A 26,341-nucleotide genomic window follows, 5' to 3' on the forward strand; every position below is an offset into this window, starting at 1 on the left:
AAATTTATTCAACTAGTATTATCTTTTCACTACAAACACAATAAATCCTGGTTTTGCTTGCCTCCACTAGTTGATATCTTGAGTTAATCTTGCACATCAGCTGAAAGAATAGAGTTAAAGTTTATATCTATGAATGGAAGGACTTGATAAACTATTTGTTAATGTAAATAAGGGTAGAAAGGGAATATGTAGTGTATTATGCTAAGATAGTATATGTAATTCATGTGAGTGAGCACACTGATACATTTTAATATAAGCAAGTGCCATATTAATGCATATTCTTGCCCTGATTCCTTTTCATCCCCTTTCCCTTCATTTCCTCCCCTTTCCCATCCTCTTCCCTTTAGACCCTTGTCACACTGACCTGCATTCACTTACTGGAACTGGCTATGTCCCCTCCTGCCTCTGAGTCTTCAAGCAAGGCCTCTCCTCTGCATGTCTTAACCCAATCCACACACCTCCCACACCATGCTGGCCCTTTGCTTACTTAAATTAACTTATCATCCTTCAAATTTCAACTCAGTAGTACTTCCCCTAGAAGCCTTTTGCAACTTTCCAGAAGTCGAGTCCTGTTCATGTTCTCAGAGCACCCTGATTTTTTGGAAGTAGCATTCATGCTTCTATCCTCATCTTCTCTATTTTCAAAGAAGGATCAAAGAATGTATGTATATTCTAATATATATTGTGTAAGTATACTAATGATTCAATATCTTTTTAGAAAATCTGCAATTTTGGACTTTTTAGTAAGTCAGACATCTTTTGCTTCTGAGAAATCTGAACTATTTTCTTTTGTTATGACTGTGACATTCATTCCATGTGTTGAAATCAAGACACAAGAATGCAAGAAATGATGACTTGCCAGTAAATGCCCAGTTTTCACTATTAAAAAGCCTGGCATTGCTCTCCCAGAAGAATAACAACTCAGTGATAGAGGGGCGTAAAGACCATGGGGCCAGCATATTTGAAGGTGATTTTTAAATATTAACTGTTTTGGTCTTCAATGTGAGTAAGCCTGCATTTTTCAAAAGGTTTCATATCTTACAAACTCCTGATTTCTCCCTTTATTAAAATCTATTTTGAAGTAGGCCAAGCTGTCAACTAAAGTGAATGTTTTCAACTAAAAGATGATTCACTTTCTAACTTGACAAAAATAAATGGAGAAAATTATAGATTATAGATCAATTATCACTTTCTAATTTATCTCTGTGATTTCACCCTGATTTATTCCATGAACAATTTAAGGTATTTTAACTATCTGACATTCATTTAGTTGAACAAAAAGAAAACGTGAAACCTTGGTAAATAAGGGACCCCCTTAAACTGAAACTTTCCTAAGTACAGTTGAAAGTCCATAAACTGACAATGGATACCAAGATCGTGAGATCACAAATGTGACTTTTCCTTAAGATTTCATCACAAGATAAATCAAAGTGCTAGGAATTGTATTTTCTGTTTTCCTAGTAATCAAGTATCCTTCTCAGATGACTCTTTTTGTAAAAGTAACAACTTCTTATCTTTGAGACTTGACTCACATACCAAATATCAAAAATGGAAAATCTTTGAATTCTTTTTCCTGTTGTGGGAATACGAGTCATTTATAACAACAAAAAAAATCAATAGGAAATGGATGTTTTAGGGAAGTGTATCCTGAGTGCTGTCTTTAAGGCATTGATTGGAGACTGCCCACATCTAAAAAATGACTCTAGGACATCACTCTCATGTATTTCCGTGAAAAAGCTGGTGGAAAAATGTGTTTTCTTCTAAAAGGCTATGTGTGGGACGTGTGTCAGTGTTCACATGTGCCTAATAGTCATACGTAAAATCACACTTGTATGAAAATCAAGTGAATCTGCTGAAATAAACAGCAACCCATGTTTGGGCATTTGTGTTGGTAGAGATTGGCTTTTAAAGGAGAATGGATTAATATATGATTCTCTTGTCCGTATTACTATGAATTGTTCTTTTTTGAGGAGGAGTCTCGCCTTGTGGCCCAGGCTGGAGTGCAGTGGCGCAGTCTTGGCTAACTACCACCTCCTCCTCCTGGGTTCAAGCGATTCTCCTGCCTCAGCCTGCCGAGTAGCTGGGATTACAGGCACATACAATCCACACCCGGTTAACTTTTGTATTTTTAGTAGAGAAGGGTTTCGCCCTGTTGGCCAGGCTGGTCTCTAATTCCTGACCTGATCTGCCTGCCTCGGCCTCCCAAAGTGCTGGGATTACAGGTGTGAGCCACCATGCCAGGCCTGAATTTTCACTTGCAAAATTATCAGTCAGTTCTTAAAACTTGAGGAAGGGAGGAGTCAAGAAAATGAGGTGAATGAGAAGGCTGTTTAGACTGTTTTTATTGTCTTACAGTCCCATTTTTGTCTTTCACTCTTCCCTCTCTCTAATGGCTGGGTTTTCAACAATAATACAGGCAAGCATAAAAGTTAGCAAATGAGGGCTAACCTAGAATTGCAAAATTTGATTGGGTTTCATGTTGGTTTTCCTTAAATAAATCAACAGTTTTAACAGGGTGGCATTTAATTATATTTGTTTACAGAAATATTTTTATATTTGAATTTCTTTCATAACAGTGTTTATTGTGGTCAAAGGATGGGAGGGATGAGGAAATAATATTTGAAGACCACAGGGGCATTCCTCACCTCTGTAGTCTTATTATCTGGCCTTGAAACACTACGACATTCTTTAACTGAATTTATTAGGGGCTGAATACCAACAACATAAGTCAGAAAAGGGTTTACATTGACCCCTTTGGATTCTAAATATTATAATAAATATTATTAGTTCCGAAATATCATATCTGTTTGATTTCCCAAATGATTGCAGAAATGCTTTGATCTTTTTAGTCCTATGATATTGTAGAGATATCTCACTAATGATGTTTTTTTTTTTTTTGAGACAGAGTCTCGCTGTGTCGCTCAGGCTGGAGTGCAGTGAGCCATGTTTGTGCCACTGCACTGTAGCCTGGGTGACAGAGCGAGACCCTGTCTACAAAAAAAAAGAAAAGAAAAGAAAAGAAAAAAAGAAATGTCATTCACTTTCTTCTGGTCAGCAGCTGACAGGATAGAACACATTGGACTAGAAACCTGTTGTATTCTTACTTTTACCCATGACATGGCTTCTTTTATAATACAAACTGTTTAGAACTAAGACAGGAAAATTTAACAAAGCATTAGATATAAAAATGTTCACAACATGTATGGTCTATTCTTTAATTTGAGAATATTTTAAGAAAATTTGTGGTTGAAACCTATTGCTGTCATTGAGGTGGTGTTACAACACAATCGATCTTTGAAAAAGTATTGGCTTCACCAGGGCAACACTAGACCTCTACCCCAGTGACTCCTGCTAAAGATGGTCTTTGCCATCGCTGCCCTTTCTGATACCTTTGTGTGTGCTCAGATTGGCACACTGATTAATTTCAGATACCATCAGCAAAAATGGAATATGCTGAACAAGCACTTACAAAGTAGTGGTTCTTCATAGAACAGAGTTGTAGCCCTTCAGTAACAAAGAATGAGTCAGAGGAAATGAGTTAATTTAACAAATTGCTAGTTGCCTACCAGATATCATAGCAAGGAATGATATATGCAAGGTGTGTTAAAGGCAATGTTTCCTTAATTTCTCCCAATGTCCTCTGGGGAGGCCGTAGAGATGGGAGGGACATATTAAGTAAAAAGTGTGACCACTTGCTGAGTAATTTTTAGTGATTTGTTGAGCTGGATTAAGTGAATTTAGAGTTGAATCTTCAAAATGATCATTTCCTTTTTTCAAGAGTTTATATTCTGGATATTTTCATTTGAAGAGCAGTGATAGTATCGGGCTAAGGTTTACTAAATTGTTCAAGTGAGTTTGCAGAAGACTAAGTGAAACAACTTCTGTATAATGAACTGGAAGATTAATCTGCATATCACATAAGCAAATAAAAAACAAGCAATCATATATTTTATAATGGAACAACAGTAAGATAAACAAACAAAAGGCATAGTTAAAAATCTGTATGAAAAAGCAAATTCTTGGTTTCCCAGGGCTCAAGAATTTTATGATTTGAGAAAAATACTTAAGTGTTGCGTGCACTTCTGTGCAATAAATCTCATTATTTCATACTTTATTGCCACTACTGTCATGAAATTAATGGATCATATTTAAGCATTCCTTCTTGGAAAAATATCACTAAAATGTAATGTTCCTCAAGTCATAGCGCAAACAAGATTATATTTATCATTTACAGACAGGTTTTATTGGTCCTGGTGCATTCATCTGCTGATAGCCAATAAAAGCTATAGAAAGTCTCATCAATGAAATTAGTAATCTGTGGGGACAAACATGCCGTTAGTGCCTGTCATTTGAGATTTGTGATCATTGACGTGCTTTTTATGGCATCTGAAAATATTAGTTTGACTTTAAAAAATGTAGAGTTGTTTCTATTGTTGGATATATTTATAAAATTCTGAACATAAAAATGCTCTTTGGTAGCCACTTGAATTTTTAAAACTATATTTAATAAAATACAGCTTTTAGGAATAGCAATCAGCATGGGATAGGTGACAATGAATTTTTTTTTTTTTTTTTTTGATACGGAGTCTCGCTGTGTCGCCCAGGCTGGAGTGCAGTGGCGAGATCTCGCTCACTGCAAGCTCCACCTACCGGGTTCACACCTTTCTCCTGCCTCAGCCTCCCGAATAGCTGGGACTACAGGCTCCAGCCACCACACCCGGGTAATTTTTTGTATTTTTAGTAGAGATGGGGTTTCACCATGTTAGCCAGGATGGTCTTGATCTCCTGACCTTGTGATCTGCCCGCCTCGGCCTCCCAAAGTGCTGAGATTACAGGCGTGAGCCACCGCGCCCGGCCAAGTGACAATGTATTTTAAGTAGCCTCTGCTATCCTTGACGAAAAGTGCTAAAGTGGCAAAATGTTTGCTTTAGAGATGTACAAAAGTAGAAAATTTGTGAAGGACATTAGGTGTTTCTCCACTTTGAGAGGGGATCTCCTCTTGATCTACTCTTTATTTCCCATCCCAGAGTGAACAAGGTACTAGTTGATGAATTCGAATCAGGATACTTGAAATTAAGACTTAGATGTAGCACTTTGTGATCTGTAAAAATCATATCAGATCTTAAATATGAAAATGTTTGAGTTTAGCCAAAATCACCAGCATCATTGGTGTATATCAAGTTTAATCCTATCCTTGGAATAATAGAACTTCAAGGTTGGAAGATGAATCTTGAATAGTTTGAAGTTAAACCCTACCTGCCGTTGCAATGAGTCCCATTGAAAAACATTTCCTACATGTCCTCAACAAGTCTTTGCTTTCTTTAGTTACAAGGAATTGCCCAACCTACCAAGGCTTCCCCATTTTATCTTTGACTATTTCTATAAATTTCTTTTTAAAAAATGTGGCCATATTTTAAGACACAGAGGGAGGGTAGACACCTAGATCTAAAGGATATTAATCTACTTAAGAGGAATTTGCTTATGGAAAGATGATCTAGCAAATGAGATAAACTGGACTGATAAAAATTATCCAAACTCAGGTTTAGATGCCTATAGCAGTTTCACAAAAACTAAATCTTTGTCTCTAATGGATCTGAGCTGATAGCAGTGTAGTAGAGACCAAAGGTCTGTGACTGTCGTGGAGAAGCCTCTTCCGGATGAAGCTTTACAGAGGATTTTCAAATGTTAATTATATTTACAAACAGATCAGATGTAGGCATAGATATATTAGAATACTTTATATCTTCTCTCATTTATTTTTCTACTGCTAGATAAATGGGACTTATAAGTAGCTGAGTAGGCAAACAAGAAAGAATGCATACAGTTTTATCAATTTATCTGAGATTCTGTGATAAGCTACAGACCAAGTCAAATGGACTAGTTTTGGCAGGGGCTTGCTATCCATATGATGGTCAGTTAGCTTTTTTCTAAGTTAAACTTGAAAACTAAGAACTTTAAGAAGTGCATGGGTATATATAGGTGTGTGTGTGTGTGTGTGTTTGTGTGTAATTTTACAAGACTGTAGAATTATAAAATGACATTTGTTTTAAGGAATATTTGATTGACAGTTTCACTTACCAACGTTAGCCTCTAATTATGACACTGAGGATACCCAAATTTAAAAATTTCCTTTATAATAGTCCCTGAGACCTGGTGATTGAGGTCATAAAAAAGGAATGGTAGTTTTCTTTCAGAATTTTAAATTTTCTCAAATAATATTTCACCAAATATTAGCCACACTTGTATACTTTGACTCTGTTGGTCGTTAAAATGTATAGTCATAATTACTCCTATGGAATAGGGATTTCAATAGAAAGAAAGCTTTAGAAATGAATCTTTCTTTGCAGATAAATGCTATTTAATTTTCAGAGTTAATATAATTCAAATTATTTAGAAGTTTACAAGATTCTATTATAAAGCCAGTTTATTTTTTTAATTCCATTATCATCTGAATATTCTAAAAAATGTAAAAAGAAATCTATTTGTAGAGAAAACAATGCCTTTTAAAGAAAAATGTATTTTGTGCTGGGCTGCAGTCTTATTCATCACTTGATAAATGATGCTTTTAATTCAGATAATTAGAGTAATTTATAACAAATTATTAGATATAGCAGACTTGCCATTCCATTTCTATAAAATAAAAATACATTGTAATGTTTACATTGATTAGTAATAATAACAACACCTTAGTAGTTGTAACAATATATGACCTAAAATCAGTGGTAATGATGTCCTATGATAAGAAGATTGTACAAACTTAAAAGCTAGATTTTCTTTCAAATCTTTTGTCATACTCCTGAGAGAAAGATATGAGGGGAAAAAAGTCACTATAGCAAAATGCCTTCTCAGAACTGTTTCAGAGCAATTGAGGGGAGAAGGAAAGAATCAGTCAGAGATTGTTTCAAATTTAATATGAAATAAACTGTTACCTTTAACTATTCAGCAATGACACAGTTATATTTCATTCCAAAGGTGTTTACAATCATATGAGTGGGTTTCTGTATTCAATGTTACAATAAGTCAACTTGGAATTTCCTATTAAATATGATATTAATAAAAGATTTAGGTACAGTCCCCTGGTGTGTTTGAAGCTGTGCACTCTGCAAACACATAAATAAAAATATATCTAATTGGTTTGTGGCATTTTGAGACTTTTTTTTTCAGAAGGAATGTACTTAAAAAAATTAAATTACTGCAGTTTTCTTTCAGAAAATTGGGCTTTTGTATTAAATAATGCTAGTCCAAACTTAAAAATAAGAATATTTAAGCCTGGTAAGCATCTTTGTTCTCTCAATAAAAAGAAAAAAATTAGAGACTCTCTTTCTCCCTGGCCTCATACCCCCATCAGCTTCTGAAGTTATATGTATGAAGTATTTTTTTTAATCTACAGGGATACCTTTTAAATAAAATATTCCTTTATTATCATAAATAATCTGTAAAACAAAATAATAGTGGCAGTATTTGTAATAAAGTCCTAAAAGTTAAATCATCCTTATTATACTTAACATAATCCAAAAGACTCCTAATTAAGTTTTCCTTTCCTAACTTATATTATCTTTTGATGATCTACAATAATTTTGGTGATGTTCTCAAATGTTCTTATATCTGCTTCTGAAATAGTTAAACAGATTATTGAAAAAGACCTCTGAAACAAAGCAAATAAAATAATGCATAGAAGGAAACAGCTTTTAGTCTTATCTCTAATGGAATCATGTTATTGAGTTTTCTACATTATGGAAGATGTCAAAGGTCATTTATAGCCAGACTTCATGTGAAGAATTCTTAACTTGAATTGGCTTCAGAAAAAGAGGTCCATGAAACTCCAAAATTGTATGCTTGGTTTTTATTTGTACATGTAAACAAAAATTGATAGCTTTCCCCAGATTCTGAAAGGAGTCCTTAGCTCTCAAAATACTGAGAACCTCCATTGAATAAGACATTTGAGTAGGGACTTTGTGGTCAGAGATCTGAGTTTGAATCCCAGCTCTGCTATTTTCCACCTGTAGGGTCTTGGCAAACTCCTAATCTGTCTGAGATATTGTTTACTTTCTAATAAGTGCAGGTAAATAATACAGAATTTACAGGTTATTGTGAGAGCCTATGAGATCATGTGTATTTTTGCCCTGGCATGTTGAAGTCACACAATAATTCTTTCCTTTCTCTCGGTTTCTCTCTTTTAAGATGACAGGAATGGTTAGCTAAAGCAACTGAGTGTTAACATGAGGGTTCCTGCTCTATTGCTTGTTATCACACATGGGTACATATAACAGTGACTGCCTATAGGAAGGAGTCATTACCCCGGGACAGCTTTCACTGGTGGATTTTTATGATGGAAAGCAACCGCATTAACTGCAATATGGCCCAGGGTGACACTTGACATCTGTATGTTTTATTTTTATTAAAAAAGTAATTTAAATTATTGCCTTTTCTTTTTATTATGGAAGAAAATGTAAGAATGTTGACTGTTCACTAAGCCGAAGATTCCCTTTTTGCTTTCAAAGCTTTTCTCAAGGACATTAAACACTCTTCCTAATTACTTTTTATTGATTTCTTGACACTTCTACTCAACATTGACTGCTTATTTTTAGGAAACAAAGAAGCCTAAGTGAAAAATGTTAATGGTGCATTTGAAACTACAAAGTTCAATATTTTAGTCACGCCTCTTATATGTAATTGTAGGTAAAAACTATATAATATTTTTGCCATGTGCCTCAGCTCTCTTATCACCGAAGTAAATAGAAAATTCTGTGATTCTCAGATTTCTTCCATAGCTTTAACTTATTTTGAACAAATCTGTGACTTACCTTGCTATATTTCAAATTTTATTTTATTATTATTCATTTTTATTTTTATTTTTTTGAAACAGGGCCTCACTCCATTGCCCCAGCTGGAGTACAGTGGCATGAACTACAGCCTCAATTTCCTGGGCTCAAATGATCCTCCCACCTCAGCCTCTCAAGTGGCTGGGACTATGGGCCCATACCACCATGCCCGGCTAATTTTTAAATTGTTTTATTTGTAGAGATGGGGTCTGGTACTACTATGTTGCCCAGGCTGGTCTCGAACTCCTAGGCTCAAGCAATCCTCCTGCCTCAGCCTCCCAAAGTGCTGGGATAATAGGTGTGAGCCAATGAGCCTGGCATATTTTATTATATATATATTTTTTGTCTCAAGAGGTTCTGAGAACATGTGTGCCTGTATTTCAAATTTTAAATGGGTGAAGATAAGGCTTGGCATAGTCAATTGAATAAAATTTAGTAGAAAATCAACGGAATACTGAAGAGACTGATGAAAATTATACAAATTAACTCATATTTTACATTGTTCTTCCAATTTTGCAGTTATTTGCCATTAGTAAACACTTTAAATATGTCTGCCACTCTGATTTTTAGCATTATTTTTGTTAGGAGTAACTATGTAAAGCAAGTCTGATTAGATGATCCTCATATGTAATTTAACCAAACGAAAGATGTCTTATGTTAACTATTTAGAAGAGCCCATTTATTTAAATGTTGCTCATTTAAATTACTTGACAGTCAGGAATTAACTTTTAATTAAGGAGTGCTACCATCAGACCTATTTTTAAGAGTTTCTTGTGCGTGATTTGCATATTATATACAAATGAGGTTAAAGAAAATTACAAGTCAACGAAATGAACCTAACATCAAATGTCCCTGGAGATAATTTTTTTATTTTATATAATTTATCTGCATCTCTTATAGAAATACTTTTTTCGTCTTTTCTCCCTATCTCTTTGTTGTGTACAATCAGCTTTTAAAGGATCCAGTGGTATTAATTTTGCATTGCGGTCAGAGATCTTATGCAAATATTAAATATTGCACAGGCATCATAACTAAATTTAGCATTTCATTTGGAATAGTTCCTGTTGCCATAACTCCCTGATGGTGTTTATAACTCAGCATATTTATATTTGTATGTGCATTTTTATGTATATGCATTTCTCTTTGGTCTCATAAAAAAGTAAAGTGTGTATTTTTTTCTAACTCTACAATCATTACTAAATGAAAATTAAGTTGTTTTTTAAGGCATATTTTTTAAAAGGAAAATGATGATAATCTGAATGAAGGTTAAATAGAATCCCTTATAACACTCTGGCACTATGTGGTCACATCACTGAATTTCTGATAACTTTCATATTATACTTCAGTCTAACTATTCAAGATCAGTTTAGTTTTCTAGTGTTTAGGAAAGCTTAATGAAAAATATAAGACAACAGACAACTAGAAAACTAGATAGATAAACTGAAACAGACAACAGAAAACTAGATAATACAGACAGAGCGTTTTCCGTGAGTGAAAACTAAAATGCATCAGTTTGACTCACAGTGGCCTCCTGCCTTCTGCTAAGAACGCACAACCTAAAGGTAATATTTTAAGTCTCATTCTCTGACAATGTAGTTTGCAAACATAGAGAAATATTCAGATGTAGAAGAATATGGCTTCTCTAATGGCCTTGTTTGATTTTAGCTACAAGGTGACATATATAGTTCTGGAATGAAAGAGGCGTCATAGGGCAGAATATTTCAGTGGCTGTATTATGGGCCTAGCAAGTAACCTGCCTTGGAATTCCTCTTTATTATTTTGAGAACAAAGCCATGCCATTTAACTTTTTTCAGCCTCAGTTTTTTTTTTTTTTTTCCAACTATGAGAAAGAGAAAGTGTCACCTATTTCTTGTTAAGGACTAAAGGTGTTAAAATGCTAGAATGTCTGGCACATAGTAGATATTTAATGAATGTCAGTTTATCTTGTCTTAGCTAAGAATTTTCATGCTTTACTATACAGATAACTCTTGGATTTTATCTGCATTCACTTCTTCTCCAAAAAAAGGGAACCAGGAAGAAGAGAAGCAAAAGACATACCTTTACAATGCCTAGCTAACATTATCAATGCCAAACACCTACTGGTCGTGGTAAAAATGATTTCTACTTCAAAAGACAAGATTGCTGTAAAAAATCATTGCTACACTATCAAGTTATGCTGTAATGTTACGCTATGAAGTTGTTATGCTATAAAGAGGAAAGAAGATGTTTAAGAACAAAACATGCTATCCAGAGCACACCTCCATTTTTGCAATTACAAAATGTCTTCTTTCTTTGCTTCTCATTTCTCCAGTTCCTCCCTCGTGACCTACCTTGAAGATCACCTTCAAGATAACCAGAACATGATAAATAGCATGCCCAGTAGAAATGGTAGTTGTGAGCACATTTAAAGTGCTCTGTGATGTTTTACTCTCAGCTGTATTGAAATATAGTTGGTGATGACTCATTCTAGAAATATGACTATTAAGAATGAGTACATTTATTTCTTCAATAATAAGAAAACCAACAGAATGGTAATCCCAGAATCTTAGTTCTACTTTTAACATTTCACACCCAGTAAGTTGGATAACGGATGGCAGAGTGAGCCTGCATAGGTAATAACTTATTATTATTACCCTTACCTTACATGGCCCTTTTCCTTGTACTTTTCTCCTTGAGCCAATAATGACTTTGATGGTTCAGTCTTTCTGCACTTTGTAGAAACCATATCCCAAACAGTATTTTCTAGACATCAATTCTAGCATGTGAAAGAATCTAGACAGCCTCTCCAATTTTCATGCTTCTGGGACAGAAAAGTATTTATCACAGGTAATGATGATAATCTAGTTAAATTTGCTATGCCTTTCTTTACTTTCAAAGTTAATTTCCATTTTTCCATTTTGGATGCTGTGTTTTATGGAAATTGTCTATAAAGAGTCTACTAGCCTTACATGTAATGGTCAGCAGACATATTTGATACCTTTTTTTTTTTTTCCTTTAGTGAAAGGAGTTGTAAGTAAGGAGCAAGTGAAAAGTGAAGGGGAATTTAGTATGTCTCCTATTTGGCAGCAACTGCGCATGCTATTCAATCTTTAAATAATTTTTAAGGAACTTGTCTCTTATTGTAAATTATATCTGGAGAATTAGAAGTGCTACACATAAAAATTCTGTCTTTGGAATCAATACAGATCCATGTCAACCTCGTTAAAATGATGACTTCTCATCTAACTTCAAATATTCATTTTTACCTTATTAAGTCATAGAGTTTAGCTAAGCACTGAGGGTATGTCCTTTTTGTTATTTTGATTCTGAAATCCTCCTGATGGTTTTTAGGGTAGTTATGGTTAAGATTTTGGTGCCACGCCTGATATTTCCTACCATTACTGTGATAGTGATGGATTTCTTCTGTCTGGACCTCTGCTCTAGTGGTTCTCTGATCTAAGCATGGTTGGAACTTTGTACTGACCTCATGCTATGCCTAGTCACAGAGCTTGTAAAATACAGCCAAAATTTTATTAATTCAGCTATATCTCTTATCTCTAGAATTGGATCATCCATGACTCCTCTCTCAGAGTTGTGAAAGTGGTCAGCTTTGTTACGTTGAGCCTGAAGCACTGATCCCACAAATCAAAAGACCACGTGACTCAATTCCTAGCTCAGTCATCTTTTCTCTTGCATGCGCATGCACACACACGCAAACACACACATGCACACTCACACATACACACACAAGCTCAAGCGCGTGCACGCACAGTACTTTGGCAAGTAGAGTGTTAGCTCCCCAAGCATGAGCTTCAGGCCAGACTCAGTGGCTGTGATAGACCCATGCAGCCATTTGACAGATTTTGATAACCTTTTTATTCAAAGCAGCATGAAGGGCCAACGAAGGATTGCTGATTTTTTTTTTTTTTAAGACAGGATCTTGCTCTGTTGCCCAGGCTGGAGTGTAGTGGCACAAACATGGCTCACTTTAACTTTGAACTCCTGGACCTCAGTTTCCCAAGTAGCTGGGACCACAGGCACGCACCACCATGCTCAGCTAATTTTTAAAATTGTTGTAGAGACAGGGCCTCACCATGTTGCCCAGGCTGGTTGAACTCCTGGGCTCTTGCCATCCACCTGCCTCAGCCTCTGAAAGTGCTGGGATTACACATGTGAACAACTACACCCAACTAGATTGCTGAATTTTTATAACATGTCTGTGGTAACTAAGATCCTTTGAACTATGACCATTGAATTCCTAGGACTTGTGTGATCTCAGTAGAGCAATGACTCACTTCCCTCAGGTTTTCAGACTTAGAGGAAAATCCAAGGATCAGTCTGTAGTATAATGCTAGGCATGAAAGGCATGAGGAAATGATGGGAGCCTCCAGACAGAAAAGGTCTCCCACCGGTGACTGATTTCTATTCAGAGACAATGCCATCCCTGTGATTGAAGTTCCAACACACTGAAAAGGTGTGAAACCAAGAAAAGTCTGTCTTTCAATAAAAGTTTTCCATATTTCAAAAATTTTCAGAAGTAAGGATTTCTTAAGGGAAAGCCATGAATAAATCAGGCCTTTTTTTTTTTTTTTTTTGAGACAGAGTCTTGCTCTGTCGCCCAGGCTGGAGTGCAATGACGTGATCTTGGCTCACTACAGCCTCCGCCTCCCTGGTTCAAGTGATTCTCCTGCCTCAGCCTCCTGAGTAGCTGAGTAGCCTCCTGAGGCGTGTGCCACCACACCCAGCTAATTTTTGTATTTTTAGTAGAGATGGGGTTTTGCAATATTGGTCAGGCTGGTCTTGAACTCCGAACCTTGTGATCTGCCTGCCTTGGCCTCCCAAAGTGCTGGGATTACAGGCGTGAGCCATCGTGCCTGGCCTAAACCAGGCCTTTTTAAAGAATAGGATCAGAAGTCTGGTTTCTTCTTCTTAGCAAGGTCTTGTTTTCCTGGTAAGGCCTTGTTTTCTGCTTAGAGGCATCACTACAGCCAGCCTGTCATCTGTGAACTCTTCCCTTGGTGGGATTCAGAAGTGTAGCTCCTGCATATGTCTCTCCATTATGGGAGTCACTGGATTCTGTGGTTATTTAATTAGAACATGCCTCACTAGGTGTTGGCTACGCCTATTTGAGCTGAACTAGAAATGCAAATTCCTGCTACACATATTTTGTATTACAAAGTGTTCTACTTTTTGAAAGCTTTTGAGTAAATGGCAAATCTCAACTGAAGACTTTGACTCTTCTACAGGAACTGCATGGAAATGTGAGGAACCGAATTGGAAGAATGAACACAGCCTACCATTTGGTTTTCAATGCTTTGATTTTTAGGTGGCTTTGTAGTAATGGATGGAAAGAACAAAGATGTGTATTAAACACATGCTTGCAGCTTCTACAAAAATGGTTTATATTTTAAAAGAAGAGGGGGAAGACCTCAGTCATTCTGAGTTATTACAGCTCCAGGAGATGGAAGTGTTTTATTAGCCCATATACATACATAGATACAGTGCTACCAGGAAAAAACTAATGAATTATAACTAAGGTCCTATGTATGGACCTTAATATTCCTTGTGTCTGACGATGCAGGAATTTAGCCAGGCAAGCTGAGATAAGGCCCTAACCTTTGCTCTACTTTTCTTTTTATGATCTTCTTCCACATGCCCTTTTTTGGTTTAAATATAACCAAGATGATTTCCATTAGATTTTTCTAACAACTGCATAATGTGTGTGTGTGCGTGTGCATGTGTGTGTGTGTGTGCATAGCAGCAAGGCCAGATGATGATAGCAGGATGCAGAACCCCAATTTTTTTTAATATTATGTAATGTAGAAAAGGAGTGTGCACACCTGTTTGCTTCCTTCCCATTGAACAACATTAGGTTGAAAACCAACAGTAGAAAAACAGGTGCTTGTTATGTTTGAGTGTGGAGCCCCAAAAATGGAAAAAGAAGAAAAAGAAAAAGCACCGGGTTTTAGGGAAGGCTTCTTTAGGCATAATGTAAAGTTAATTTATCATTTTGGCCCTGTTCCACTAAAGACACAGAATTTGCAGCAATACTACCTCCCCATGGCCTATTTCTCTGAATTAAAATGTACATTTTCTTTAGAGAAGCAAGAACTATTATGACCAGCTAGTCCTGGTGTTGGGTTGGGGGTGGGGAGGGGCAAGAAAAAAAGGAAATCATTTTCTTTAAGTAAAGCACTTAAAATTATATGTTTTTTTGAAACTGGTTTTATTCCTGTTCAGATTGGTCATGAGTGAAATGACGTAGAGTACTTAAAAAAGTTAGATTTTCATGTGTTATTTGGTTACTATAGAATTTGTACTGGAAACCTAACAGCAGATATACATTTAATAACACAATGTATTACAGGGAGACATGTTTTGCTACTCTGATCGTGAACTTGGGAACAAGGAACTCCTGGGAGTTGTGGGAAAATATATGGACTGAAATTAGCCAAGTGTTATGGAGCAAGATTCATATGCTCAAACCTACTTTTACTGCTTCGTTGCTTTCCGTGCAGCAATTTCTGGCCTCAGTGAGGAAAATGTTGTGTTTGTGGAAACATAAACTGGCTATTTATGTCCACAACCATCACACAAACACAGAACTGCAGTGATTTGGCTAAATGGTATATAGCAACGTGCATGCAGTCTGGGGTTTTAGAGAGGCATGTTTCAAGCTGCATGGGCGACATTCTAAGGAATATTAGGCTTTTTGCCTGCAAAGCCACTGTTCAAAGAGGCCTGGCTCAAACCCGAAACACTTGGAAGATTGTGTCTAAATCCTAGAACCCACTTTTTGCTACACTTTTAGGGAGGCTCCTTGCCTCAAAGTACTGAAAGTTTAGATTGTTTAAAACATTTGTCAGAAATCATTTCCAGGAATGAAGATGCTTCTAAAACTCATAGGCACATCACTGCCTTCATCATCTCTGTAAAAAACATATCATTTCAAGCCAGCTATGGTATTGTCCATCTTAATGGGATCCTTTATATCAACAGACACGTAGTCTAGTGAGATTAGGAAAGCACAGTGACAGCTTTACCTGTAACAGACGTTTTAGTGTTACCAGTGAGTATTGCATATTGAGAATGGGCCTCAGTTCCTCTGTTAACATGATGAGTGTTTCCTAGATTGCGTGAAGAGTAATGAGAAAATGTGTGATAAGCAGTTTGAATGCCTTAGAAAGAGGTGTAGTACAAGGTGTGAAATACAAAGGAACTCCAGCAGTTAGCTCTTCTCAAATTTTAATGTATATAAATATAAAGTAGTGTCATTTCCTGAATATGATCCCTATTCTTTTTCCATCAGTTTCTTGCAAACACTGTTATCCTCAAACCCTCTTCTACTCTCACCTCCTTCACTAGTCTCATCTCCATGTTTTCCCCTTCCAAAGACTGCAGGAGAGACCATTAGTTTCATTAATTATGGCCCTACTCGAAAGCCTAACTCTCTTCATGGCCTACATATTAAACATTAATTCCAACCAGGTTATCAACGGCTTCTCTGGTATGGTTGCATTATTATTTTATAGCTTCATTAACTTCACCTCCTTATTCATAGCTTCATTAACTTCACCTCCTTATTTATAATCCATGTCCTAGTCAAATTGAACTGCTGCCTCTCACCACCAAACATGACATTTACTTTCTTACCTCCACATTTATTTGTTTTTTCCCTTTAGTGGAATGCCATCTTCTCCCACAACCATAGGCCAAATTCACCTTCTTAATATATGATTCTTTTAATATAGTTCCCATTCTCACATTTATTGTTAAATTCATGCCTGACTAACCTAACTGATTGATATTTTCTGTTGCTGCTGTGAATATGATCACATTATTTCACTGGGTTTTCTTGATAGTTACTACTGGTATCCAACCATATCATCTCCAGATCGTGATTATTTTATCTTCTCATTTTCTAAAGCTATATCATAATTTTTTTATTCCTGCCTTATTGCATTGATTAGAACTTTTAAGAGCAATGCTGAATAGTAGCACTGATAGTCAATATCCTTTACTTGGGTTTGACAGTCATAGAAATCTCCCCTAGAGTTTCACTGTTAAGGATCATTTAGATTATTAGCTAAAAGCAGATATTCTTAGATGATACAGAATATCATTCTAGTTTTACAATATAAAGACATGTTTTGAAAAACCTAAAATCATTATATTTTTGCATTTTTAAATTTTAAATATAAATATAAGCATATATTTAAACAAGTACATATATAATATCCATTTAAACATGCATATTAAAAACCTGAAAATACAAAGGATTGTGTAATGAATCTGCATGTAGCCATCACCCACTTCAGCAGTTATCAGTTTTGTTTCATCTTCATCCCAGTCATTTCCCTTCTCTCTTACTATTTTATAGCAAATCCCAGACATCTTATCATTTAATGTATAAATATTTCAGTATGTATCTCTAAAAGATAAGGACTCTTCTATTTTTAAATATATCCATAACATGTTTGACACACACAAAAATTAATGATAACCCCTTCATATTATTATTCATTATCTAATCCATGATCAGATTTCCTACATTTGTAACTGTTTGAATCAGGATCTGAATAAAATTCACAACCATTTTGATTGGTTGCTGTATTTCCTAATGCTATTTTAAGTGTTGATATTCGAATTTTTCTCCTTTTTTCACTCTTTGTTTGATTCTAGCCCTAGCTCCCTTTGTCTCCTTTTTCTACGTTTAACTTTTTTTTAAAGAAACCAGGTTATTTGTCCTGTAAAGTTCTCTGGGTTTTATTGCATCCCCTCTTGATGCCACTTAATTTAGTCCCTGTTGGTTACATGTATGTGGATGTTTGATTAAATTCAGGTTTGATGTTTAAAGATAATACTGAATAGTTTTACAAAAATTGACTTTCTAATTTCATCAAAGGTTGATTCGGTATCCATTGAAATGACCATATGACTTTTATTTGTTGATGTGCCATGATGTTTTTTTTTTAATTTGTTGAATAAGATAATGAATTTACCTTATGATTTCTCTCTTTTGACCTTTCAGCTACGTTCATTTCTAAGTGGGCTTTAGTTGGTGAATAAATTAACATGTCATTAAATGTCACATGGTAATTTCAGTAGCTTGTTGAATAACTGAATCCTTGATTCTTGTTGGATGTTCAGTCCTCTTTGTTTTGATTTGTTTTGCTTGGTACGAAAGATTTGACTAGTTTGGAAAGTGACAGGTTAACATTTTCTACATTGACATGACCTTCTTCCACCCAAAATGATCCTGGTAGAAAATGCAGAGTATAGTAAAGAATGTGTGCCTTCCACATTTAGCCTGGTGAGATCTATAAATATATCAAATTAAGCCAGTCAGATGGCCTGCTGATATTTGCTTTGCAGGCTAGACGGATTGTACTCCTTTAGAATCTAAGTATTGATGGAAAAAGATTCAAGGGACAGCTTGAAAGTTTGTGGACTCTGGCTATGGAAATTTTATACTCATATAAAACTGTCAGTGATTAGTAGAAAATATGTAGCAGAACTGTGTTTCTGGAATTGGCTTCTCAGCTAAGAAAAGATTATTGGCTTTGTGAAGAAGAAAATGTAGTTTTCTTGTAACTCCATTTAGTCAGTTATCCACTATGGGAAGATACTTTTCTTCTTCTTTGGAAAAGCTATGACATCCTCCATGGTATTCGTATCATTGAGATGTTTCTCCTAAGAAATAGTAGACTTAGGATGATTAGACTGTGTCATGAGTAAAATGCACTGTCTGAAAAAAAAACAGAAAAAAACAGCAACTTGTAGGTTTGAAAAATAACCTTTCCTGGCAATCTTATTATTCTAAGGATAACACTGTCTAATGACACCAAATCATTTGCTCAGCCACTGCTGGGAACTTAGAATCTGCTTTCTGTTTAGCTACAAATGAGATCAGTGTTACAACAAAAATTATAATTTTGTTTTATCAGGAGAAGCACCCAAAGGTCACTTTTCATTCTGCTGAATAGGAAGAAATAATATCAGGGTCTGCCCAGAAAGCTTGTAAGGGAGAAAGGAATCTTACCCACTTAGGAAGCATTTTCTAATTCACTTATGTGACCTTGGGCAGCCTTCCCCTGTGCACTTTTGTGAATTCTTAGCTAGAGGTATTTTATTAAAGACTGCAGAACTATTCTTTTGAGATGATCTGTATCCTCCTTTAAAATATAGAATAAACTATAAAATGTGCTAAGATCCTTGATAGTCCTACAATTCTATATATGTTTGAACAATGCCAAAGACCAAGTTCATCAGTTAAACCAGTTAATCTCCATTGGCCCTTGGTGTCAACTTGTTCTTTGGACAAAGTGTCACCTTGTAGGAAGTCTACAAACCTCTAAGTGCTCCCAGTGTATTAGCTAAGTCCTGAGCTCCATGGAGTTGGATGCCCTAATTCTGCTTTAGAAAGTCCTGGTTCCATTAACCATCTCCTGAGAATTCTCCTGGCTTCCCTTTTTGTTTCTTGAGCAGAGTTCAGTCAAGGAGAGGTCAAGAGAGATGATACATTACTTCCAGTCACTGTATTGGCTCTGGGAACCTCCAACTCTATGCAGGTTCTTTGATCTTCTCTGGCCACTTTCTTTCTTTTTCAAGTACATATTTGCTATTCAGCAAAGGATTGAATGACTTCTCAGGAAAAAATGCCAACCCAGAATGACAAGGCTTCCGTGGTTCTGAGCCTGGCTCTGAACCTTTCCTTTGGAAAACTAATGACTCCACCTATCATTCCCTTGGGCATCTAGAAAAGCTACATTAGGTGGCACAGCTCTTTCTGCTCAGCTTCTGCTCCAGAGCTTCATCTTCAGGAACCACCTAAGCATTTTTTTCCCCAGTAGGAGTTCAGTCTGCTCATTATACCTAATTGCAAAGGAGCTATATTCAGAGCAAGAATAATAATTTCAGATTTTTTAACTGGACCTCAAAGAGCAGGAAAGTATGCAGATTCCTAAACACATAAGCATTGAAGATATTACAGGTAAGGTTAAAAAAAATCTGTAATTTTGTAGTGACTAGCAGTTTAATATTCAAATATTTAAAATGTGCATATTTTATTAAGCAAATGGCGTAGAGTTATTTGGTTTAATTTTCTGTAAGTAACTCGTAAAGAATTGTCCTAAAAGCTGTGGGTGAGGACTAATTCATTCAAGGGAAACAGGATCTAATGATTGCTTTGTGGGGTATATATACACTGTATACTCATGCTAATTCCTGCTAATTGTCAAAGAAGAATAGTGGCTTTTTATCAGCAGTTTGCATTTGTGTAATGGTCCTGGTCTACTGGTTTTGTCTACTTCACTGATAAGGAAAACACCACTTAAAACAAGCAAGAAAAGCAAGCCATCCTTTACAGTATTATTTTCTTTTTAGCCTGTCTTGAGAAGAAAAAAACCTAGCCTTCTACAGGAAATACTGTTTGATTCCATGGGAAAATATTTAGTAACAAGCAGAGAACACTTGATTATTTCTCAGCTATTTATTCTGAGTATTTACAAAATGGGCAATAGTATTATTTCCAAAATCTTAAGTTGTAAACGAAGTTTATATTACAGTCTACATGCTATGGATATGACACTATTTTAAAATATTTTATACTTTAAAAAATTGTTATAACACATAATACATAATATTGTAAGTAAGTTTAATTCTTGTAATTTGGAAATTCAGTCAGAAATATTAAAGAATTATGTAGATCTTGAAAGGGTAAAATAATCCTGCATTTATGATATTAATTTCTCTTAAATTGTTCTATTTTATTTTATAAGGAAATTAAGTGGTTATACATTTTTGACAAGTAGTTTTGATAAAGTTAAACATAGATTATTGATATTCACTTAATGCTTTATAATCACTCAATGATTGTCACTCCAAATTAGGCCATGTTTTTTCACATTTTGCAGAAGAATAATTTCCTAAGAAACAACTATTGAGGCTTGGTTATATATGTAACATTTCAGTCTGGACAGAATTCTTTTTTTACTTTTGTTTGCTCAATATTTATGTCATTAGTAATAGTAACAGTATCATATATTTGTGTGCAGTGTTGCAACTGACAAAGTGTTGTAATAAACTTGGCAACAACCCTTTGGTATCTCATTTTTGCAGCTGAATTTTCTAAGGCAGGTAGATAGAGAGAAGTCCCACAGCTAATAATTGGAAAATTGTGCCTTGGATCTGATTCTTCCCAGCCAACTTCAGTGTTCATTTCAGTACATTTTATCTATGAAGGGTTTCTTCTAGGGAGAGTTGGTCATGGTCTTACAATTTTTAACCCCAGTGATTTTGGTTGTTATCATTATGTCTTGCACATAATAAACAGTCACTAAAGAATTGTGGGTCAGGTGTGGTGGCTCACGCCTGTAATCCCAGCAATTTGGGAGGCTGAGGCGGGTGGATCATGAGGCCAAGAGATGGAGACCGTCCTGGCCAACATGGTGAAACCCCCTCTCTACTAAAATACAAAAAAAAAAAATTAGCCGGGTGTGGTGGCGCGTGGCTGTAGTACCAGCTAGCTACTCAGGAGGCTGAGGCAGGAGAATTGCTTGAACCTGGGAGGCAGAGGTTGCAGTGAGCCAAGTTTGTGCCACTGCACTCCAGTCTGGCAACAGAGCTAGACTCCATCTCAAAAAAAAAAAAAAAAAAAACAATTGTGGAAGGAGGTGAGGAAGGAAGGAAGGAAATAAGGAAGGAGGGAAAGAAGGAAGGAAGGAAAGAAAGAAGGGAGGGAGGGGCAGGCTGAAAGGAAGAAAGAGGAAGGGCATGAAGGAAGGAGGGAGTCCTTTTGTGTGGTAAAGGATTTTTGGAACCTCTAAATGATAATAGTAGTCCCCCAGTTCTCAGCTATTTCAGAGAACTGTCCAGCTTCCCCAGCAATGATCATTTGTCCTGACCTTTTTTGCCAAGGCAAACCAGGTCTAGAGTAAAATACTACAAAATACATTCTCTGGTATTAAAAAGGAATGGCCAAAACCGTAATTACTTTTGCACCAACCTAATAGTAAGTTTCTGCTTTACCTTATACTTTCTTCCTTATAATACTGTAGTTGTTGATATACCAAGGAAAGTGTGTTTGGGATAAAGTGGTCACATAAATGGCAAACATCAAAGTAATGTCAGATTTTGTAGTGTTTCTAAGTGCTGTTCATTTTGTAGTCACTAGAAGACAACTTACAAATTGTGAAAAACTAGTCATAAATCAGAGGGAGATAAGGTTTAGTGAGATCCAGTTCACCTCCTTCCTGGAACAACTATTGGGGGGTATCATCTTTTATATATTGAAACATATTTTATCTTCCAAATCTTTAGTTTACCTTTAATACAACTCCTCCCAGCCCCCCCAGAAAGAATGCTGTTTGCTCTGATTGGCATAGGACCCGCTTTGTCGGTTTCATTACATCCTGGTTGAATTACCAAATGGAAACTGATTTAGGAATACTCAGTGTGTACGGCACAGAGAAAAAATATCACTGCGAAATTTATAGGCCTGTGTAAGACTGTCAGGGCCCTGTGTTCAAATAAGGAGAGCAAAAGGAAACCTGGCGAAAATCTGAAGAGTGTATATAGCACCATCTCCATCCCGGCTTCTTCTGACAATTACAACTTATTCCTGTGCTTGGCTGCTGGTTTGGAGCAGCTGCATCCACTCAGTTAACACTTCGCATCACCTGGGAGCTCATTGTTGCCTTACAATTCGTGATCATTTTTTGATCTCACTACTGCTAAAGGATAAAAGTGCTAAGCATAATAATCCATAACTGTATGAGATACTTGCTACTTCATTTCCCTCCAAGAATCATTTTGCTATGAAATATCCCATTACTAGTTTCAGGTAATGATCTAAGAATTTTTTAAATGACTGTGTCAGAGCTAGGGGCTTCAGGATAGCATTACAAGGATAATGATTTCAGAGAGATATATTTTTAAGGCCTTTTAAAAAGAGGGTTGTTTCTAGTTTTTAACATATTTGTTAATCTTATGTTGATGATCTCATAAGATCAGAGTCTAGGGAAGAGATATGTCTATGTGTTGCTTATATCACTGCTTTTTTTTATTGTTTACATTTTATAAGGAGTGTCTACATTTTGGGGGGAGGTGGAATGTTGGTTTTGTTGTTTTTAGCAAAAGCCTTGGCATTTGTCCTGAGAGAGCCCATGCAGTGTTTGCTGTTCAGGTTGCATGAAGGGCAATCTTTAGCAACCTGTCAGAGATGCAAAGGCCACTAGGGTCTGCTTGAGGTTCAGAGTTCCTCTGCAGGACTGCGTGGTGACAGCACACCACAGGTGGCCCATTCAGCACTGTCACCTGGGACAGCAAGGATACCCTGCTCCATTTGTCATCCTATGGAATTCTGTCAGCAGTTGAAAGCCTTTCAGCACAAAACCTTTAACATTCGAGGCAAACTTCCTAATTTTTTTTTTTTTTTTTTTGAGACAGAGTTTCTCTCTGTCACCCAGGCTTGAGTGCAGCGGTGCAATCTCGGCTCACTGCAACCACCACCTCCCAGGTTCAAGCGATTCTCCTGCCTCAACCTCCTGAGTAGTTGGGATTACAGGGGCACGCCACCATGCTTAGCTAATTTTTGTATTTTTAGTAGAGACGGGGTTTCACCATGTTGGTCAGGCTGGTCGCAAACTCCTGACCTCATGATCCTCCCATCTCGGCCTCCCAAAGTGCTGGGATTACAGGCGTGATCCACCGTACCCAGCCCATTTCCTGATATTTTTAAAGGCAATTGCCGTGGATGAAAATATTAATACATAGCACCTAAATAAGTAGTTTTTTACATGAAAGGATATTATGTTAAGATTATATGCTGTGTGATATATAGAAATGTTGTATACTCCATGATTTTACAGACCAAACAATGCAAATCATGTTTCCCCTCTTCTTAATGAAGATGTTAAAGTATAACTGATAATTGATGGTAAAAATCAACTGTCTACTCATTCTTTCTTATTCCTTTTGTTTAGTTTGTTTGCTTTGTAGGCCTGGAAAAGATGCCTTGAAATGTATTTTGAAAATAGCTTTTTGTTGGAGTAATAAAAAATTAGTCCAATTCTTATTTATCCATAGTAATGATTCCAGAATAACATGCATATCCTTAGGAATAAAGTTCTCCTTTAAAAAAATAAATAAATAGCATACATCTTTGAAGTCCCCAGATTTCCATTGTCAAGATTTTTCTCTCTTATACATACCCAAATTAAGAGCCTTCCCTGCTTGCCCATTAATATTTGCTATTATTCATTGAATGCCAATTTTTTTTTGCCAATTCCTTTATCTAGATTATTTATAATCTCTACAGAATTCTGTAAGAGTGCCATTACCCCTCTTTTCTTAATGGGAATATTGAGCATCTGAGTGGTTAAATGACTTATTCAAAGCCAGTAGGAGACAAGATTTAAACCACATCTGTCTCCAAATCCAAGTTGTTTTGAGTGTCTTTTGCTGTTATTCGAAAAAGCCATGCTGAGATCAATGAAAGGGGTCCAAAAACATGCCTTAGACAGGATAATAAGAGGTAAGCAAGGCCATGAGTAATTCAGAAATGGAATAATCAGATATTGAGTATTCCAGTCAGATAGAATAAAAATCAAGCAGGGGAGAAGACAAAATTAGGTTATGTGTCACAACAAAATGTAGACTTTCGAAGGAAATGAACAGGAAAGGCAGAAGAAAATGGAAAAGTAATACATGGCAGGTCAAATAAAAGTAAACAAGGTCATATGAAACTCACATGCAAATAATAAAATAGAAACTAGTAAGGAAGACAGAAAGGAATTAAGGAATTTAAAATTCATAAGAATGTATCAGTAGACAAGACAAAAAATTGCCTCTAAAGATGGATTTTTTTTTTTTCCTAAAAGAGTATATAGAATCTGTACTGGCTTGATATACTGGTTGTGCTTTTCATCCTGAAAATATCATTGATAAACATTTGTATATTAGACTATTTTTGGTTGGGACTGAGTATTGCCCATGGTGTTCCCAATGATATGAGAAGAAACATCCTGGTACTAAATGCCCTGGTGGCCTGGGGCTGAGAGCTTTGGCTTTGTATAATTCATGCACCCACTTTCATGTAACATGAAGTTTGACAAGTGAATATTAAGTTCATTATATGAAGGTGTTGCAAACCAAACTTGAAACTTATTTCTACCTCTCATTCTAAATGGAGATATTTTGTAGTGCTTTAGTCTACATTTACAGTGATATTAGACTCTTTCCATTTCCTTAAAAGTATGATGGCGTTTGGACATTCAACCATGTTCCTCTAAGAAATTAGAGTAGAAAAGAAATTTAGAAGAGAATGGCTTCTAATCTGCATGTTGATATGTATCTGACTAATAATCTATAATGTTTTCATTTGGAACAAATAAGCCAACTTGTGTTTCTTTTTCAATATATACATCATGTCTAAAAAATGTAAAGTCAATAGGCATGTAAAACATTTCAAAAATAAATAATTTTATCAATTGATTGCCATTAAAAATAGATGTCTAAATTGAGCTGCACTGTCATGACTTTATACCATTACCTTGAACCTTCCTGAGAAATGTATTTTGCTTAATGACAATAGAGCTTCTCTTTTCCAACTACCTGGAAGATAAAATATTGGTTAAAAAATGTTGAGCCTCTTTTCCTATTTAGTTATAGTAAAATTAGTTAACTCTATAATTCTCTGTTTTATAATTTGATTCTATGTAGTGAGACCACAAACAGCTTAACTTCTCTGCTATTGTTTGTAAGGTCTGCAAGTTTAGTGAAATCTGTACCTTATATGAACTCTTCCTTTTAGGATAATTTAAGATTAAAGGCTGTTTAGAAGGGGAAAAAAAAGTCAATGTTAACCTTTCTCCTTTCTCTCCTCTTCAGCTACATCTACATCCACCACTGGGACAAGCCATCTTGTAAAATGTGCGGAGAAGGAGAAAACTTTCTGTGTGAATGGAGGGGAGTGCTTCATGGTGAAAGACCTTTCAAACCCCTCGAGATACTTGTGCAAGTAAGAAAAGAAATCCTGTGTGTGGCTTATGTCTATAACTCCTTGTTTCAGATGATTCTATGTCTCATGATGTATTGTTGCTTTTTTTCCAATTTTGTTGCGTCATGTTGAATAATGCTGTTTTGTATGTAGAGTGTTTTAAAACATTCGCACCATTCGTCATCACTCCTCTGTCATATGCAGAATTGTTTTTTGCTCTTTTCAATGTGTGTGAGGTGTTTTTTGTTTTTGTTTTTGTTTTTTGCCATGTTATTTATAGTGTTGCTTTCCTTGTGGTTTTTCTTGTTGTTATTCAGAAAAGATGTGCAGATATCACAGAGGCCTATAACTTTTGGTATCTACTTCTACATCCAATGTATGAATTAAGCTGTAAGATAATGTTGCTTTCTTATCCCAGTGATCACCTGCCAAATGAATAAGACAACAAAAAGAAGCAGAAGGGCAGAAGATTATTTACTGACATATATCTATTACACTTGGGATTGTCTTACTGTTGCATAACTATTTTTTAAATGGAGTT

General features: G+C 35.9%; 1 protein-coding gene across 19 annotated transcripts in view; it reads left to right on the forward strand.

Moving 5' to 3' along the window:
- The window catches only part of NRG1 (neuregulin 1), a 224,379-nt gene that overhangs the window by 152,617 nt on the left and 45,421 nt on the right, over positions 1-26,341 (forward strand). For 16 of the 19 annotated variants that reach the window (XM_003311657.6, XM_001168846.7, XM_001168989.7 and 13 more), the window contains one exon: positions 25,692-25,821. In XM_003311657.6, the coding sequence (XP_003311705.1) occupies positions 25,692-25,821 (130 nt within the window). Of the gene's footprint in view, positions 1-19,586; positions 19,795-25,691; positions 25,822-26,341 lie in introns of those variants that run through there. The other 3 variants (XM_003311660.6, XM_016959323.4, XM_016959321.4) reach the window with 2 other exon arrangements.

This window comes from Pan troglodytes, chromosome 7, assembly GCF_028858775.2.
Source record: "Pan troglodytes isolate AG18354 chromosome 7, NHGRI_mPanTro3-v2.0_pri, whole genome shotgun sequence".
Taxonomy (NCBI): Eukaryota; Metazoa; Chordata; class Mammalia; order Primates; family Hominidae; genus Pan; species Pan troglodytes.